Source organism: Musca vetustissima, unplaced genomic scaffold, assembly GCF_032173495.1.
Source record: "Musca vetustissima isolate MV318-11 ecotype Yass unplaced genomic scaffold, APGP_CSIRO_Mvet_v1 utg10292, whole genome shotgun sequence".
NCBI classification, from domain to species: domain Eukaryota; kingdom Metazoa; phylum Arthropoda; class Insecta; order Diptera; family Muscidae; genus Musca; species Musca vetustissima.
Genome location: NW_026880106.1, coordinates 146,206 through 166,846, shown reverse-complemented (window position 1 = coordinate 166,846; position 20,641 = coordinate 146,206). Strand labels below are relative to the sequence as shown.

At 34.1% G+C, this 20,641-nt stretch overlaps 2 protein-coding genes across 2 annotated transcripts; one reads left to right on the top strand and one right to left on the bottom strand.

The window, feature by feature from the left end:
• The first annotated feature begins 17,086 nt into the window (after positions 1-17,086).
• On the top strand, positions 17,087-18,797 carry LOC133325493 (dynein axonemal assembly factor 3 homolog). Its single transcript, XM_061534235.1, has 2 exons — positions 17,087-17,770; positions 18,063-18,797. The coding sequence occupies exons 1-2, from the start codon at positions 17,087-17,089 to the stop codon at positions 18,795-18,797; spliced, it is 1,419 nt and encodes a 472-aa protein (XP_061390219.1).
• A 355-nt stretch (positions 18,798-19,152) lies between these two features.
• LOC133325489 (mitochondrial ribonuclease P protein 1 homolog) lies at positions 19,153-20,604 on the bottom strand. The gene is made up of 3 exons (XM_061534232.1): positions 20,039-20,604; positions 19,611-19,977; positions 19,153-19,548 (listed from the first exon to the last, which is right to left on the bottom strand). Exons 1-3 carry the CDS (start codon positions 20,602-20,604, stop codon positions 19,153-19,155), a joined length of 1,329 nt encoding a protein of 442 aa, XP_061390216.1.
• Positions 20,605-20,641: the final 37 nt, after the last annotated feature.

The following is a 20,641-nucleotide window of genomic DNA, read 5'->3' as shown; positions in this document are numbered from 1 at the left end:
ATAGCATATATATTTACTCCTGAAGGACATAGACACGAGAAATTGATAGTATATCCAACTATATTGTCGTATTTGCTCGGATATGAGAGTTACACTTAAATATTTACAGGTGCTTACGTATTCAGATATTATTTAATAACCCATTACCACACTGTAGGGCGGAAATATAGCGCTGATCGCTTTTAATATATCCATGAGGTTCCAGTTATGGTCAAGGACAACGCCTATAATTTGCAGTGATGATCATATAATAATTTTGGGATGAAGTGGACCGAAACTTATTTTTATTGTGTTTTTTTCAAGTCGATCTATATGCCACAATTATAAGCAGAATATTACACTGGAGAATGAATCTGGTCAACTAATTAGATGTAATGATATGTCACTATTCAGCGGGTCAAGTCAACCAAGACCAATCTGTGTAAAATGAAAAAAAAAAATGGATATTATGATGTAAATCATAATTCGAAATAGATGTCATGGCAAGAAGTAGGAGCTATTGACCTCGGTTAAGGGGGTGCAAATATCGCGAAATATTGCCCATTCTTGGAATATAGATCTGCAATAAGTTAGAGTTCCGTGTTAGTTGTGTAGGGTATCATATGGTCGGCCCCGTCCGACTATACTGCTCCGCTCACTGGTTTTTATAATGTACTTTTCTAGTTTTATAATGTATTTTTATACCCTACACAACTATGTTGTCAGGGTATTATAGCTTTGTGCAGCCCCAAATGTTTGTAACGCCGCGAAATATTGGTCCTAGACCCACCTTTAAGTATACCGATCGTCATATCTCGACTAGCTGAGTCGATCTAGACATGTGTGTCCGTCCGTCCGTCCGTCCGTCCGTCCGTCTGTCCATTATAATTTGTAAACACGATACAGGCCACAGTTATGGACCAATCTTCACGAAATTTTGCATGTAGGATGGGTTCTGGCCAATGAAGACCCCTATTGTTTTTGGAAAAGATCGGTTAATATTTAGGGGATGAAATGGACCAAATACTAAATTTTTGTCGGTTTTTCTGGTCGCTCCAGAGGCCGCAATTATGGCCCAAACACCGCGAAATTTTGCATGGAGAAGGGGATCGGGCCAGAGAATAAGCATGTATGTTTTGATAAAGATCGGTCAATATTTAGCGGGTCAAATGGACACTGACTTTTGTGTGAAAAATGGCAAAATTTGTATTCTATGGCATATATATTTACTCCTGGAGGATGTAGACCCCAGGAGTTGATAGCATATCCAAGAGGAGTGGTTCGCCTTTAAATTGATACCAAATATAGTGATGTATCTACTCAGATGTGGGAGTTACAGTCAAATATTTACAGGTGCTTACGTATTCAGATATTATTTAGTAACCCATTACCACATTAGAGGGAGAAATATCGCGCTGATGGCTTTGAAATTTTTCATGAAGTTCCAGTTATAGTCAAGAACAACGTCTACAATTTTCGGTGATGATCAGGATACAATTTTGGGATGAAATGGACGGAAAACATATCTTTTTGTGTGTTTTCGAGTAGAGTATAATCCGAAAATCACAACACAACCCACCGTGAAGGTAATCTGGACAAGTAATTAGAAGGACTGTACTGAATATTCGAAAAAATTAAGAAAGAGGTGTTGTTGACCTCTAATCGGACAACAGGGGGCAAATATCACGAAATACTACTCAGACTCAGAATAAACATCCTCAGAAAGTTAGAGTTCGTGGTAGTTGTGTAGGGTATCGTATGGTCGGCCCCGTCCGACTATACTGCTCCGCTCACTGGTTCACAATATGTTTATAGTTGAAGATAATCTCATATTTATAGAAACACAGGATTTATTTGAAAAGCCTTATTGTAATCCACAAGGTGTACACATGTACACAAGAAGTGATTATTTTTATGTATGTAAAATTTTCGGTGAAATTCAGCTAAAATAGAACAGTAACTCCAATATATTTTTCTGAAATTTCTTGTATAAAATTAAAAAAATATGATGACATTATATCTTCAAACTAAAAACAAATAATTTTCCTCAATAGATTGTATTGTTGTCGCTGTAATTTACAAGCCGCTACACATACTTGTGTAATTTTGATATCATTTTATTATTCGTGGTGTTTAGATTATGTTGATATTTTTAAATTAATTTTTAGGTGGATATATGTTTTAATATAAATAAAATAATAATGTAACCTCATATATTTTTATTACTTTTCTCATATTTCGCGAAAATTTGTAACTTATTTTGTTGTTATCGCTGTAATTTACAAACCACTGTACAGATTTGTGAGATTTTGAAGTCGTTTGATTTAGCGTGGTGTTTAGGTCATATAGATATTTTTGAATTATTTTCCTAAATGGCATTTAAATATTTAAGTAGGACCTCAACATTGATCAGGGATCCCTTTACTGACATTCTGATTTTCAGCCAAGTGTGCAAATCGATGTGACAATAGGTAAAAGCATAACGCAATAAGAAAGGTTGAATTGCTTAACGAAATTAGTAAAAACTGTAGTCTAATGTAACTGTAGTCTAAATAAAATGTAAAAAAAAAAATTATTAAGCGAGGAAAATATCGCGAAAAATAAATGGAATATCAAGTTTTTTTTCGCAGTATGGGGTTGAAAATTTGATTACAATCATATTAGTTCCCTAAACTCTGAAAGATTTTTCTCTAGAATACGGTAATGTTGCATTTTAGTTGCAACTGAAGTTTGAAAATATTTGTATTTTTCAATTTCAATATTTCTGTATTTTTATACCCTACACAACTATGTTGTCAGGGTATTATAGCTTTGTGCAGCCCCAAATGTTTGTAACGCCGCGAAATATTGGTCCTAGACCCACCTTTAAGTATACCGATCGTCATATCTCGACTAGCTGAGTCGATCTAGACATCCGTCCTTCCGTCCGTCTGTCCATTATAATTTGTAAACACGATACAGGCCACAGTTATGGACCAATCTTCACGAAATTTTGCATGTAGGATGGGTTCTGGCCAATGAAGACCCCTATTGTTTTTGGAAAAGATCGGTTAATATTTAGGGGATGAAATGGACCAAATACTAAATTTTTGTCGGTTTTTCTGGTCGCTCCAGAGGCCGCAATTATGGCCCAAACACCGCGAAATTTTGCATGGAGAAGGGGATCGGGCCAGAGAATAAGCATGTATGTTTTGATAAAGATCGGTCAATATTTAGCGGGTCAAATGGACACTGACTTTTGTGTGAAAAATGGCAAAATTTGTATTCTATGGCATATATATTTACTCCTGGAGGATGTAGACCCCAGGAGTTGATAGCATATCCAAGAGGAGTGGTTCGCCTTTAAATTGATACCAAATATAGTGATGTATCTACTCAGATGTGGGAGTTACAGTCAAATATTTACAGGTGTACGTATTCAGATATTATTTAGTAACCCATTACCACATTAGAGGGAGAAATATCGCGCTGATGGCTTTGAAATTTTTCATGAAGTTCCAGTTATAGTCAAGAACAACGTCTACAATTTTCGGTGATGATCAGGATACAATTTTGGGATGAAATGGACGGAAAACATATCTTTTTGTGTGTTTTCGAGTAGAGTATAATCCGAAAATCACAACACAACCCACCGTGAAGGTAATCTGGACAAGTAATTAGAAGGACTGTACTGAATATTCGAAAAAATTAAGAAAGAGGTGTTGTTGACCTCTAATCGGACAACAGGGGGCAAATATCACGAAATACTACTCAGACTCAGAATAAACATCCTCAGAAAGTTAGAGTTCGTGGTAGTTGTGTAGGGTATCGTATGGTCGGCCCCGTCCGACTATACTGCTCCGCTCACTGGTTTAATAATAAATTTTACTGTACCATTAACCTACCATGCTTGCAATATCCTATCTTTATATTTTTCATGTCTCTGGCCACGAATATACAGACTTTAGGCATTAATTTAGTTGCACATAAATTCCATCTCATTATTTGCATATGCAACGATCTTGCAAGGTTAAGTTAAACAAGTAGGCTTTTCTGGTTCGAATTCATGTTTTTTAATATTGTCTGTGGAACTTTCCACAAATCACACTGATCCTTTATATGTCGAGATGATCATTCTTTAGAAGGTGACCTGGTTCCTTACATTCATTTAAGATTACTTTACCAAACGCATACTTCACAGAATGCGTGTAATAAGGGACCATAGTCTAAAACGCCAATGCGAAATATCCAAGGGGTGTAGAGTATCATAAAGTCAGCTCTTTGATCCTTTCACGAATGCTTACTTGTGGATGTTGCTTTAGATTAATAAATGTTAAAATTGTGTGCTTTCCTTAGTTCTACGTTATTCTTACCACTGCTCCGTTCTCAAATGTTTTCAATCATCATGTCGATCAATGCATTTGATTTATTTCCCAGAGGCGGAATGAATGAACATTTTATGCGCTATTCGAAACGCAAAAAGACTTTCGAAAATCATTAAAATTTAACAAATTAAATGGATGAACGGTCGGCTGCATATATGTATGTATCGTTTGTATGTACAATAATTTGAACAGAATCAAATCGGTCCAAATTATTTCACTTTATATTAAACCGAATTTTATGATCATTAGCAACGAAGAAAAAATATTACGATCATAAAATCGTTTTGGTTTGAAACATACAAATGATCTCAGTTGATTGATTTCTCGAAATAAACAAAAACCTAATTTTAATTGATCGAATGTTTTCGAACGTTGTTTGTATGGATGGATGTGTGTGTGTGTTTTTTTTTTATTAGTGAATTTGTGTTCGGTTTCATGTTTCTTAAGTGCCACTACATGTAGAACACATGTGCATACGTTTTTGTTGTTGCCACACATTAATCTTTTCGACGGACTGTGTGCCACCCAACGACAACGTCCTATTAACTAACTCCACAACAATGAAGTTGTTCGCTTTTTGTTTAAAATAAAGTGTTGCAAAACAACTGCCTGTATGATGGTGTACATAATTGTAATTTCTGTCGCTATAATTTTAGTTCCACCCTATTACACGTTGTTGATTTAAAAATATAACATTTTTAAAGTTTGCTGTTAAGTTGCAGTTTAGATTTGTTTTCATGTTTTGACATTTCATCATTAAATTCGTTTTATTGATTTTATGCTTGGCAAAACACGAGGCGATAAGTACGCCATAAACACCTCATCCGGGGATTAATAAATAGGCGCTCTTTCAAGAACAGCTGATTACTGATTAGCCGCCCAAATACATTTGTCATTTGAATACGCCGTGCAATCCTGACAAATCGCTGAAATCACAACATAATATGATGATGATGATGATTCACCCTAACTGTTATCGTCGTGGTGAAGCACATTTGGACTATTTCAAGAGTTTAAAGGAGATTTTCAATTAAATTATCCTACAAATTAGCTTTGCTGCCACGATTATTTGTAACGAGAAAAAAACACAAAGTATATTTCATAAAATCAGAATTATATGGACATGTTCTGAAATTCTATGTTTGATACACTTTATACACACACACACTTAATAAGAGTGTCGAACGGACTGCCATTAAAAATAATTTTACTTGTTTTAACAATTGACTGCAATGGACAAAAACTATGTCCACTGTATTAAAGTTACTATGTCCCTATGTATGTACTATCCTCACTGGTATCCACCTTCACTCGAAACCTACATTCCTACAACCAAAATTTTGCATAGAGTCGTCTTTTGTCTGCAGGCAGGTCAAGTTCGAAGATGGGATATATAGGTCAATTTTTCGGGTAGCCCCCATATAAGGGCGCCCTCAATTTTCGGTATTTTGGAATTTTTGAGCGTGATTTGGTACATTAGGTTCTTTTTGGGTACCAAATGTCTCCACTACAAATTATACATATCGGTCCACTTTTTCTTGTACCCCCCAATTTACGGTATTTTGAGTGGTTTTAAGTGCGTTTTTAAACTGAATTCGCTGAAATTTGGTACATTGGTTTTTTTGGGTACAAATTATAAATATCGGTTCACCTAACGGTACCCCCCAAACAAAATTTCTTCACAAATTATAAAAATAGGCCCTCAATTTTCGGTATTTTGGGGTTCTTGAGCGCGTTTTCAAGCGAATTCGCTGTAATTTGGTAGTTTGTAGTCGCATATGGTAACAAATCTTCCTACCAAATATTATTAATATTCGCCACCTTTTAGAGGTGGTTCCCATATAACCCCCTTCTTGTATTAAAATAGTTAACTTGTATTAAAATAGTTCCGGGTGTAGGAGTTGTCCCCATATAGGCATATTCTACCATAGTATAGGGGGTAGTCTTTACTCGAAATAGTCAGTTTTACCCTACAAATTATGAAATTCTAAAATTCGGTCATTAATTAGACATTAATTAGACATGACCCTCATATAACTATAATAACCCAAATATTCGCTAATTCCTACAGTATGTAATCTAACAGAAGTTTTAGGATTGTATATTCTACCATGCCTGAGAGTGAAAAATTAAAAAAAAAAGAATTTTTGCACATCGAACAACATCCCGTAAAAGTTGTATCGTTACAGCTTATAACTATTACAGCAATTAATAGCAAGTCTGAAATTTGTTATTTGTATCATTTATTTTTATTTGTACTTGCGTCATTTTAATGTTTAATTATAAAAATCGAAATAAAATTCTGCAAATACTCAGTAACGCAACTGTTAAATTTTCTCTCTCAGGTTCCTCTATTTTACTGGAATTTTGTGTAAACGAGCAACATCCAATAATAATTTGAACATGCCTAATGTATATCAAATCGGCCACAAATATATCTGTCTAGGCATGTTCAAGGTCCTAGCCCAATATGAGTGTCTGTAGATTTGAATGGATAGATTTTACCTTCATGGTAGAGGGTATAAAAAGTTCAACGTGGCCGAACTTAACGATTTTTTACTTGTAACTCTTCCATTAATTTTTTTTGAATTACAAGTGGAATGTTGAGAACTTATTAGAAATTGAAATGTTAAGAATTGAAAATTAAGAATTAATTTCAACCATTTGAATATTATATGTAATAATTTGAATTTTAATTGTAATAGTTTAAACTCCAAATGAACATAGTTTATTTTCAAATGGAATTCTTAAATTGCAATTGGATTTTTTTTAATAACATCTAAAAAGGTGTAGTACTAGACCGTAAAATGTTGAAGATATAAATTTATTTATGCGGCTATAGTTGGTAGGGATATTGATGTGTATATTTAGATGTAAATTAAAACCTCGTAGATTTTCGAACTTAAAGCTAACAAGTTCGGCCGGACCGGACTTTGGATACCCTCCACCATAGATATACTGACAGGTACTTTAAATGAAAATATAGGAAATATACCAAAATGTGTACCTATACCGACATTCCTACAAACCGATTATGGTTCTAAATATTGGTCCTAGACCCCATGTTTCTTTGGACCAAATTTGTTTCAAAAATGTTTGATTTCATCCAAACTTTGCCCATCTTATTATTTCTTCCAAAGTTCGAACATGGGGAATATCGGTCCACTCCTTCTGGTACCTTCCACAAAGGGGCTAGGGTTTACAGTTCATATATATGAATATATATAGGGTAAATTATCAAACATTATGTTCTAGTTTTTTTTTCGTATCTTCCACAGATGAAATGATTACAGCAGAGTCTTAGAACCAAACCCAAACACGGAACAAATCATATAACTGTTTTAATACAAAAAGAGGTTATATGGGGCGACCCCAAAAAGGGGACGAATATTAAACATTTTTGGTAGGGAGATTTGTTACCATATACGACTACAAAGTACCAAATTGCAGTGAATTCGGTTGTAAAACGCGCTCAAGAACCCCAAAATACCAAAAATTGGGTGTACCCTTATATGAGGGCTATTCGAAAAAAATGGACTTATATTTATTTGATTTTGATTTGGTACCTATTAAGAACTCACAATACTAAATTACAGCCAATTCGGTGGAAAGTACGATCAAAACCCCTAAAATGTGAACCTATATTTATAATCAGAACCCAATGTACCAAATTTCAGCGTATTCGGTTGAAAAACGCGCTCAAGAACCCCGAATACCGAAAAGTGGGGGGTACTGTTATATGGGAGCTATGCCTATGCGAAATTTCTGCACCCTATCTCAATTACAACAGACGGACGGACGGACATGGCTAGATCGTCTTAGAATTTTACCCTGATTAAGAATATATGTACTTTATAGGGTCGGAAATGAATATTTCGATGAGTTACAAACGGAATGACAAAATTAATATACCCTCCATACTATGGTGGAGGGTATAAAAACTACTGGATGAATCAAAATATCATTTTGAAATTTGTTTCGGATGTAGGCTATTGAAAAAACCACAAACTTCAGATCCACGATAAATGACATAACCGTTTGTAACCCACGAAATGTCTTCAATTGTGAAAATCATAAAACGTTTTAGCGCCCCATATAATGAAATGCAATTGCATCAAAATAAGATACCAACACTGAATGTAAATAAAAACGTAAAATGTCATCGATTTTCATAAGTTTTGTTTCTTTTCGTGGATGTTTAAGAATTTGTACTTTTTCCGTTTTGCAGGTCTATCTAAATTTCGACTAGCTCGTTCGACGTTATGAAATCATCACATGGACTGAGACCAGAACTTCTGATTACTCTAGAATACTATATTGCGAAGTCTATGAAAGGAAGCCGTTATGCAGTCTATTTCCTGGTATTAGAAACTAACATTTATTCGCGAATCCTTTAATTGAACTTAATAAATTTACAAATCTATTCGAACATTCGAACAATTGTGCATTTGAGCAAATAAAAAGAGAACAAACAACAAACAAAGCAAATTTGGAAGCAATATTTATAAATCCTGAATTTCAAAATACCAAATTCGGATAAAAAACGAGTCCAAACTCACAAAAATATATCAGCCCTAAAAGTGGACCAATATTAATAATTTTTGAGAGGAAGATGGGTTACCCATTCGGTTAAAAAACGCGTTAAAATTTTCAAAAAAAAAACCGAATATTTAGGGGTTATGGGCGCTTTGCTAAAAAGTGGACCAATATTGATCATATGTATTTGGTAGGAAGATATCCCTTTTTTCAATAATAATTCCCTTTTTAATTTTTTTCTTTTCAATTACAACAACATTTTTGACAATTAATTGCACCCACATCTGTGCACATATGGCAAAGTATTAAATCTGATTTGATACCGATGCTATGAAAATGCTTTTAACATTAATCAATTTTAATAACAACAAAATCAATTTCCAAACAAAGTGTACATTCTAACACATATACGGATTTGCAATATATGTTCACAATTGCGACATATGTATGTGTTGTATAGTCGATGGAAGGGCAATCCACTGCGAACCACAAGTATATGAAGCACCTCTTAATCAGATTTACCACAATAGACTATCGCCACAAGTTTTGAGGGCCGCCATTCAATTCCAGTTACATATATAACAAATAATTCGACCGTAATCCGACCACAATCCCTTTCCAGTAAATGTCTTTGTTGGCAGAAAAAAATTAAGGTGTGTGTGTACCGCCAAGTTGATAATATGTCTTACTAGAGGACATAGAGACAGGGAAACATTTCTAGTTAATGACATTACTTTCGGTTTGGCGTTCAATCATGTGTGGCACCACTTGTCGAAGAGGCAATGACAAAACAAGGAGTCGGAAAAGGATATTAAATTATTATGAATCCTTAAAAGTTCTCACAAATGAAGTGACAATTGCAAACAATACCCTTTGTCTGCAATACCAATAACATTCGAACATACATTTTCCCTTTCGAGCTGGTGTTACACGTCCCCATCCAACATTTTATCTATCATTCCAAATCATTTCTATACGGTTCCAATGTTTGTACATACCCACAAATGTATGTAAGTAGGCCGTAAATGACAATTCGGAAGGGGGTGTAAACTGCCAGGCCTAATTGTTCTGTGCAATGGATATCGTAATATGGTAACAGATAAAGCTCTGCACGCTCTGCTCAATGTTAAATGTTGGTAGTTTAAAGATGTTTCTCTTCATATTGACTAATATATAAATCCGAACAAATATGGTTTAATTTTATAAAACTTTTTTTGAAGAAATACAATCGCCAAGAAATCATTACCTTTTTCTGAATTCACTATAGATCCTCAGCTTGTTTGGTACATATTAGCATTACCAATTCGCAAACTTTAATTCGCATATTAAAACAAAGTGGAACTTTTAGAGGATCTGAATTTTAACCAGACTGATAGCGGTGATAATTCCGAGGCTATGGCTATGGTGCCGAATGTGTCCCATCATGTTTAACTAATACTAATTTATCGTATGTTTTTGGTACTAGTTTTTATAATGAAGTATCAGAGGACAATAATCGGCCATAAAGTTTTAATATCTGTTGATTAAGTACTAAGATATAGAGCTCTAAACAAAAAGTGCCGAAGGTGCCCCAGTCTCCTCTATTAGTGACGCATATACAAAAACTTGAAGCTTTATCGTAATTATAGCGAAAAGCAACATGATTTCAACTTTCATAGGTAACTTCGGGCAATGCGGCATACCTTTTTTCTTTTTAGTAAAAAAATAATATATTGACTCAATTTCATGTAAATATTTAAATGGTGCATGCTTCAGCTATGTAGTTTTTTAGTAGGAGGACGGTCAAACGTAGTTGACAAGAGGAAATCAATGTTTTTTTCGCATCTGCGGGATATTAAATACCTTTAAAGTTAAAAAAAAAATGTCATTTGATTTTCTCATCTTTCTTCACCCATACCACATTAGCTGCCCTTAGTATTATTTAAAAATGTCTAAATGAACAAATGATTTAAATTCTTGATGTATGATTTATCATTATTTAATCATTAATAATTCATGTTATGTAATGTAAAAATCCAAAAACATATCAAATTTATTTTGTATATGAAAAACAAAAACGACAAAAAATGTTGCATTCTGTTTCGTGAATTAAAAGCTAGATGGCACTGTTGGCATTTGATTGCTAACAGGATATGTGAACAATTTTCTATGTCTGTGCTTCCGATATTTATTGTTATATCAAGTGAATTTTCAGATGAACAATGAAAAATTGTTCCTACAATACAATGTGTCGTATCCAGTTTCAAAAAATAAAAAAAGCGAAACGAAATTTAAACTATTCCAAATTCTCAAGGAGACACCAAAACGTGGACCGATATATCCCATTTGCAATACCAAACATCCTAGGAGTACTAGCAATGTCTGTGCGATTTGAACATCGATATAAAATGGGTTGTCATGGAATTTTGCATCGATTTCAGAATGGCATGCATATGTCAATAGTTCTCCCAAGGTGTTATGTCTCTTCTATGGATAGGATATTGTACGTAGGAACATCTCTGTATGTAGCCAAAGTGGTGAAGGGTATCATAGGCCTCAAATTGCAATTAACAAAAACATGAAACTTTATAATAATACCTTTAAAAATCTACTCTCCTCGTGGGAAGAAATAACATTGTCCTTTATATGTGTAGTTTCATATAACCGTTTTTTATTATATCCGAATTCTACAGGTTTAATGTAATATGCGATTTCAAAAATACTGTTATTGAATTTGAATGTGGTCAATATATGTATATCTCTCCAATGCAGATTATGCACTCTGTGTTAACATCTTAACCGAACGAATGGATGAGTCTTGCCCATATACTATACATACATATGCGTATATGGACCACAATATTGATTGTGGTAACAAGGTGTTGACTGTCAATTGAAAACGATGGTACCCAAAACATGAACAGAAACAAGCATTGCTGCCTGCCTCTTGTTAATCCAAGCCTCCTGTCAATTCAGGCAAAGTGCTGCCTGTCTTATACGAAATTGAAAGAGAATTATGACTTCATATTTATGTACTTTTAGCCCATGGCTACATTTTTATTAATTGAATATTAAAATCTTTGCTATTGCAATAAAATGTACGAATACGGTTCATGCCTCTAGTTGCTAAACTTCTAGAGCGTAGACTCTTTTGGCGCGAATATAGATTTCACCTTGCAACCTTTCACATAATAAATATTACGAATGTGAGATACAATTTGGGATAGATTATAGCAGCCAATATTTCGCTCTGCTGATGAAATAACATGTAATGATAACTAAAATTGATCAACAAATAGAAAAAAAAACTTATATGGTTTATTTTGTTTAATTGTTTACTATTGTTTCCTTTATACATATGTATGTATATTTGAAAAGCTTTGCGTGTATGATACCACTAAATCTTAATACTAATTTATTTGTGCTGAATAAAAATAAAAATTCAATAAAAAACCGTTTTTGATCCATTCAATTTCAGCATTGTTGTTATTTGGAAATTTAAAACATAAACAAGTGAAAAAGCGTTAAGTTCGGCCCGGCCGATACCCTACACCATAGATATACTGTCAGGTACTTGAAATGAAAATAAAGGGAACATACCAAAAAGTGACCTTTCTACAAACTGATTATGTAAACCATAATTTCAGCAATGGCTAATGAGGGTGTATACACTTTGATACAGTGAAAATGTGCCTCGTCGAAATATTGGTTCTAGACCCCACGTTTTTTTTTTTTTTTTTTTTTTTTTTTTTTTTTTTTTGACCAAATCCATTTCAGAAAATTTTGATTTCATCCAAACTTTGCCTATATTATTATTTATTCCAAACTTTGTTCAACTTCGAAGATGGGAAATATCGATCCACTCCTTCTGGTACGTCCCACACAGGGGCTACGCCTAGGCCTAAATCAGGGCTATAGTTCATATATAGTACACTATCGGACCTTACGATCTATCCTCCGCAGGTGAAATGATTACAACAGTGTCTTAGAACCAAACCCAAAACGCAGAACAAATCAGATAACTATTTTAATTTAAAAAGGAGGTTATATGGGGACTACGCCAAAAAGGGTGCGAATATTAATAATTTTTAGTAGGGAGATTTGTTACCATATACGACTACAAAATACCAAATTGCAGCGAATTCGGTTGAAAAACGCGCTCAAGAACCCCAAAATATCCAAAATTGGGGGTACCCTTATATGGGGGCTACCCGAAAAAATTGGCCAATAATTATAATTTTTTGTGGAGAGATTTGGTACCTATTAAGAACTCAAAATACTAAATTACAGCCAATTCGGTGGAAAAATACGACCAAAACCCTCAAAATACTTAGGAGGTACTGTTATATGGGGGCTACCAGAAAAAGTGGACTTATACTTATCATTTTTTGTGGAGACATTTAGTACCCAATAAGAACCGAATGTAGCAAATTTCAGGGAATTCAGCTGAAAAACGCGCTCAAGAACCCCAAAATACCGAAATTTGGCCGGTACCCTTATATGGGGGCTATGCCTAAACGTGGACCGATATATCCCATCTTCAAACTTGACCTGCCTGCAGACAAAAGACAACCCTATGCAAAATTTCAGCACACTATCTATAGAAGATAGCGTCGGATCGTCTTAGAATTTTACCCTGATCAAGAATATATATACTTTTTAGGGTCGGAAATGAATATTTCGAGTTACAAACGGAATGAAAAAATTAATATACCCTCCATGGTGGAGGGTATAAAAATAAACCATATTATGACGTTATTATGAACATAAATAATAGATCAAGAGCGGGAGATCTATATGGAGAATATAAATACGAATTAAACAACTCACGTATAAATCGGTAAACATAATTTATATTACAAATAGCCACATGACCAACATTTTGAATCAGAACAATAAAAATGATAACTTACTCCATTTTCTTTAAGGACAAAATTCAATCAAGATAAAGTGCAATCTCAAATTAAAAACACTTTTAGGACGCAGAACAATATCACCTTCGTGGTCAACATATAAATCTCTCATATAGATTGTTCAGAAAACATCGGACGTTTCAGGAAAGAAAAATCGAGACAAAAATCGACAAATATTCCTAAATAGTTACAAAGTTCGAACGTAGTTAGAGAAGTAAGCGATAGTTTTGAAGAGTGGATCAAATATTTAGTTATATGAATGAAAGAACATTTTCCGTAAATATATATTTCTGACTCTGGAATTAAAACAAATCTAGCTAAAAATCTAGGATGCTTTCTGCATTTTACAATTTTTATACAGTCCATCATGGTTATAACGAATTCAATGGGGTCGGACAATTAGTTCGTTAATGGGACAATTTGTCAAACCCATGTATGAAAATGATGATTGTAAATATTTTTAAACTTTTCTGCATTTCTGCATATATGTTTTAAATTCCTTGAAACTGAGGTTTGCAAGCTTATAACTCGCGAAATATGAACATATTGCATATAATTTAAATAAATTTCTATAAAATGAAGTGTTCTTGTCAAAATCTATAAATATTGGTGATAAATAATAAGTTGGGTGGAAGCTGTGATGGTGGTAATGTAAAAAAATGTGTGAAAATGTATTGAAGACAACGAGTTTTTTGTTTACCTTCCTGATTTGTGGCTAAACTGCACAACGCGCGCACATGTGATCAGTGACTAAGTTGCAGAATATCCCATGGACAATATGGTTCTCTATGATTTTTGTATGTATGATATAATCACTGCATCCACTCAAAAAGGATGCTGACATTTTGAAGCCGGATTTTCAGTTTTTTTTCCTTAGAATCAGAACGCGCAACAGATAATGGGCTAAACTGATTATAGGATTGTAGAACTCGTCATTTTGCTTCGTTTAGTGTATATCTCCTGAATGTGCCCACCGTAGCTTCTTTGCAATTGGATTCCAAAGACGAAAATTTGGTGAGTAAATTTTTATGAGAAACCTATTTTTTTAGTCTACATTTAAGAAGGTCCACTCAAATGCCGTTGAACCCCGCGTAATTTTAGTTTTTTTACGTGCCGAATTTAATGAGCCCAGCCCTGTTCAATTCCGCCCAATAAAACGGCGGATATAGGTATCTTGAATGTAGGAAAAACTGAACAAACTTATTTTGACTATTTCGCGTATATAATCAATCTTCGAATTGATTCTACCTACATTCATGTTGGTATTATCATATTCGCGAATCTGTGTGAAAATAGGTCAAAAATACATAGATACGCGAATAATATGCCTATTTTATTCAAAATTGATTGTGGTAGCACATCCTCGGTTCTTAACCAATTCTTTTCAAATATATGTACTTTAGTGTATTTTTAGGGTTTTTGCATAGTAAAGTGCATAGAGCGGCACACTTTGGCCGCTAAATGAAACATCAAAAAATTCATAATTATTGGAAGAGATTGATTCGGTTTATACGAAAACCGCATACGCGAATTGCATGCTTTTTAATTTTTGCAGAAGAAAGTGTCGTATATTTTAGAAGACTAAGACAAACCCGTATTTCCTTAACCATACTAAAACCAGTAAGGAAAGTTCACCACCTTGGGTACCAATCTGAAATTTATGAAAAATTTAATGTCAATCTTCGATCAAAATATATAAAAGATCTATATATAAATGGACACAGTGCTCCATCCAAAATGTATCTAGACACAAAATCCAATACAAAACTTGCATCATCAGTACCCTGTGCAAAATTTAGTCTCAATCGGACAAACATCTATAGTATGGTGCACCATTTACATAAAATCGGAGAAAACTATATATGGGAGCTATATCTAAATCTGAACCTAATTAAATACTCTGTGCAAAATGTTGTCTCAATCGGACCAATATTGGGAGTTTGGTGCACCATTTACCTAAAATCGGACGAAACTATATATAAATCTTAACTGATTTCAACAAAACTTGGCATGTATTAATAAAGACCTAATTGTGCAAAATTTTATCTCAATCCGTCATTTACCTAAAATCGGACGAAACTATATATGGGAGCTTTATCTAAATCTGAATTTTTTCCAATTTCAATAGGGTTCGTCCTTGTGCCAAATAAGTGACATGTGGCAAATTTCATTCAAATTTGATCATAAATGCGACCTGTACTTTGTTCACAAAAATACATGGACGGACGGATGGTCGGACGGACATGCGTAAATCGACTCAGAAAGTGATTCTATACATATTCTCAAAAGGAACCATGGGTCTATCTCGATTCCTTTTGCCTGTTACAAACATATGCACAAAGACATAATACCCTGTACCACAGTGTGGTGAAGGGCATAAAATTCAAATAAACGTTTTGTCTTAATTAAAAAATGTATTTATTTTAGTGACTATTATGCCGGATTTCAATGTGATTTGTCATCGACAATCATCTTCAGGGATCTATTAAAAAACACAAAATTATTACAATTTACATATAAGGATAAAACGAAAAAACATATAAGGATAAAACGAAAAAAAATAGTTGGACAAATACAAATTATCGTTCAGCGATTGGTATTTTACAAGAGCAAATATATAGCCCAAATTTTAACTTTTATAAATGTTCTACTCCTAGCTCGCATAGAGGATAGTTTTTTATTTTAGTTTAAGTTCATATTAGTTTTTAAGTTATTTATAAGTTTTATTTTTTTAAATTTTGTAGATACGACTATACAAATAATTTCAAGTGTCGGGAGCAAACACTGTACTTCAAATTATTAAATAAATTGTAAAATTATTTTACTATAAATAGTATTAGCATGTAGTATTATCTTGCAATGGTTTTAAAATAATACATTACAGTTTTAAGTGTTGATTATAATTATTGTTGTTAAAAATCCAGTCTCATAAATATTGGTTTTCATTTTATATTTTCATTTTCATATAGAATATATAAAATATAAGATGTGTCAAGGGCTGAGCCCTACATCTTCCGAGCAATGTCAACACCACCCTGATTTAGATTCATTTCCGTATGAATCCAAAATTTCAGAAAATGTCCAACGCATGTTTTTGTTGCAACAGAGTATACCAACTGTATCGTTGTTAACGTAAGTTCATCCAAGAACAACAAACAAACTGCAACTATGACTACAGTAGCTCCAAACATTCCATACACACAAAAAATAAACATTTCAATGTAAGTGCTTATGCACGGTATAGTTTCAGCTTGACATTGTATTGAAATAAAATTAAATTAAAAATATTGTAATAAATCATATTCAGCTATAAAAATGTTCTGGGGCGTTAGCGAAGCAATAGATTTCATAGAAGAATACATTCGTATTTTAAATTGCAATGATGTACAGGAAGGAATTTCAAATGAGAGTGGTACCCCTCATTGTGATATAAACGATGGAAGAAACATAAATATTTTATTATTTGGTTCTAATGATCCAAGGCACGTGATTAAGACAATGGCTAAACTCTATGCCCACCGAGCAAAAGGTTTTAATCCACTCATAAATGTTTATATTGTCGATGGATGTATGGAAATTGTTGCACGAAACATGGCATTACTCGGAATTGCATTGGAAAATCCCAAAATTATAAATCTCCGAAGTAAGACGCATATATTTATGGATGTCTATGGCAATTCTCTGTTCCGTGCCTACACGCATCAATACCTTGTGGCTAAAACGAAGTCGCTTCTAAAAATGATAACAGACAACGAATATCTACAAATTTTGGCGCCCTTCATGAACATTGATGGATTGAAATATCGTGAGCGTGACGATCTGCAGAATATTCTCAATTTCTGGTTGCCAAGGCCAGGAAATGTTTTCAATATCAAACTATATTGGTGTGAACGGGTCAGAAAATCTTTGGGGACACGTTACGACTATCGTGAAGGGCAATTCGATTGGGACCTTAATATGGTGCTAAAGGACAGAGGTGGATCTCAAATCTGTTCTCAGGTAATTCACTTACATTCATGTATAAACGGATAATTGATTGAAGATTTTACCACTAACTTTTTATTCAAACGACAAAAAATAAATACTACTAACATTTGTAGGCAGTACTATAACATTTCTTATTATCATTGCATTTATTATTATTTATTAATACTTATTAAATAATTTCAAAATTGTGTAGCTCTAAATATCATCTTAAAATTATTAACAACAAATAACTTTTTTCTCAGCCCTACATCTAAAATTCGCTTACGTTATTGCATATTACAATAGATCATTTATTTCCTTTCAGGAATATAGGCATTGGCGTGAAACTGGTATCGCATTTACGTTCCCAGAATTCGAATATAATATGCCAAATAAAACATTAGCAGCTGGATTGGTACGCAATGGCGAAAAGTATTTGCATCGTGGTTATGTTGGCGACATCCAAACTGGACCGTTTGCGAATTTCGGCCTATCTACTTCTGATCAACGAATGTTGAAAAGTGTACACGGAGAAAACGATTATCGTTCAACAGATATAACTGAGCGTAATATATTGGAGTTATTTCACGAACTAGTCTCTGGAACACCATACGTTCACGATCTCGTTCATTCGCGTAAATATGGATGTGTACGTCTTCAAATGTGCAAAAGTCTCATGAATACTACAAATGACGATATACCGATGTTGTTAGATTGTGACAAGCCCTGGATAAACATCAACGGAATTACTATTAATTTTCTATCTACGGACAATATTTTAGCAATGCAAGACAATAACTCAAGATGGGCTGAATTATTTGATATTGTATTCGTATCACATAACTATTTTTCATTTTTGAAAGAGTCATTCGTTAATATTATGCACCGGGGATCTATATTAATTATGGAAACTAAAGCAATGAGTACTGAAAGAAAGGATGCTGTGAATAATTTTAATGATAATTTATTTAGTTTTGCGAAAAGAACAAATCTGAAATCTGTTATAAATTATGAATCCCTAAATGCTAAGTGGACGCATTTGAAATTTCAAAAACTGTAACAAACTGTTTTAACTAAAGTTTAAAAAATGTAATCCATGACAGTGTATAATTTTGATAATTTTGGACAGGACAGTGTCTAATTGGGGAAAGGTAAACACTAGGTTTACAAAGTGCTAGAACACTTAAGCCGTCTACCTACATATAGTCGGCCCTTCCAACGTTCGGCTAAACCCGAAAAAGGGAAATACATTAATGTGCCTCATATTTTTAGTCAACATTGTTCATTCATATAGATTCTATAACAGATAGTATTGGAATTGTAATTTTTAGACAATATAAAAGTAATTTGATATCCACACAAAAGAAAGTATTTTGTCAACAACAACAATTTATTTATTTAAGACTATACTATTGCTATGATCGTTGGTTGTGTTTTCTTTTGGAACCCCACGTTGATAAATTAAATTCAATATTGGATTTATGCGAGCGCAGATTTGGTTTGCTAGCAGCTCCGTCATCCTTCATGATACTATCAAGGCGTACAGAAAACTGATTGGCTCGTTTCTTTAGGTCTTTTTTAGTTCGGTCATACTCCATCTGGGTATCTAATAATTTTCGACGGGGCACATGTCGCAACGACGTCATCCAATCTCCTGTCTGCTTTAAATCTAATAATATTTTGATCATTTGATTAAGTGTGAGGGATTTTCCAGAACCAGCTCCCCATTGCAAGTATTTGTCCAAGGGCAGCCGAGCCATACGCAATCCTAGTCGCTTGGCTTTCGCCAATGACAATGGCTCATTATTGACCTAAATTAAAAATCAAAATCAAGTTAATGATAGTTTATTGCACAGTTCTAGTGTAAATTTACCGTGTCAACCATAGCCCCCACCACGTACACATCATCATGATTATATTCGACCAAGTCAGTGCGACAATGTGGGGTCAAGTAAACTATATTCTCTTTGGGAAAAATTTCAGTGAAGCATTTTTGATGCACGTTCATTGGGAAATCAGTATTCAGCATTGTGGGTATATAACGTTGCAGTTTCTGCATACAAGGCGTTTTCAGGTTTACATTACAATAGTGCAAATCAAATGGATCGTCATGAGACCGATTATCGGCGAAGCAAAGCATCAACTGTTTTGCTGCGTTTTCAGCTTCCCTCTTTGTCATATACTCATCATACGAACAATCTAAAACGAGCTTCGGGGAAAATTGCATTGCCCTTATAAGTCTGTTACATGGGGAAGAAAAACTGTAGTAGTATAGTTAAATATTGTAAAACTATTCTGTACCTGTGATTCATCCAATTATTAATTGTAGAATCGTAAATTCGCAAAAACATAGAAACGTGACCCAAACCATATATTATGTGGTCATTGCTTTCCCTTTCTTCGCGAAGTTTGTCCAGACGTTCTTGGGTAGCTATTGCCTTTTCTTCCTTTTTACGTTGTTTGGCTTGCTTCTTCATTTCAACTTGCCACAAAAATCCATAATACTTCATGCGGGCAGATTTGGTAGGCAGGGTTAGCACATGCTCCCAGTGCTCATCATTGAAGAAGTCTAAAGATGGTACTCTACGCCCCTCTTGATTAGCAATGTCCACCTCCAGTTGAAGGACTTTTAAACGACGCTCCCTTTCATCCAAATTTACTGGGGAGGCACTAACTATCCGGTTGTTTTCCGCTGCCAAAGGCTTATTTTGTGCAAATGGATTTGTATATTCTCGTGTCACCGGTTGCTCCTTTACTATCCCGTTATCTTTGTTGGATGATAAGTTGCGAAAGCTATACAAGGCGTTTCCGACTCTTGGTCGTACCGTAGACCCTCTTTCGCAAAACCTTGACAAAACCTTTAACATTTTCTTTGATAATTATTCAAATTATTTCCACAGAAGA

Bases quoted from the DNA above. Each gene is read 5' to 3' on its own strand.
- LOC133325493 (XM_061534235.1), top strand. From the start codon at position 17,087: ATGTTCTGGGGCGTTAGCGAAGCAATAGATTTCATAGAAGAATACATT. The intron at 17,771-18,062 runs GTAATTCACTTA...ATTTCCTTTCAG, and splicing joins GATCTCAAATCTGTTCTCAG to GAATATAGGCATTGGCGTGA.
- LOC133325489 (XM_061534232.1), bottom strand. From the start codon at position 20,604: ATGTTAAAGGTTTTGTCAAGGTTTTGCGAAAGAGGGTCTACGGTACGA. The intron at 19,978-20,038 runs GTACAGAATAGT...CCCATGTAACAG, and splicing joins AATAATTGGATGAATCACAG to ACTTATAAGGGCAATGCAAT. The intron at 19,549-19,610 runs GTAAATTTACAC...TTTTTAATTTAG, and splicing joins TGGGGGCTATGGTTGACACG to GTCAATAATGAGCCATTGTC.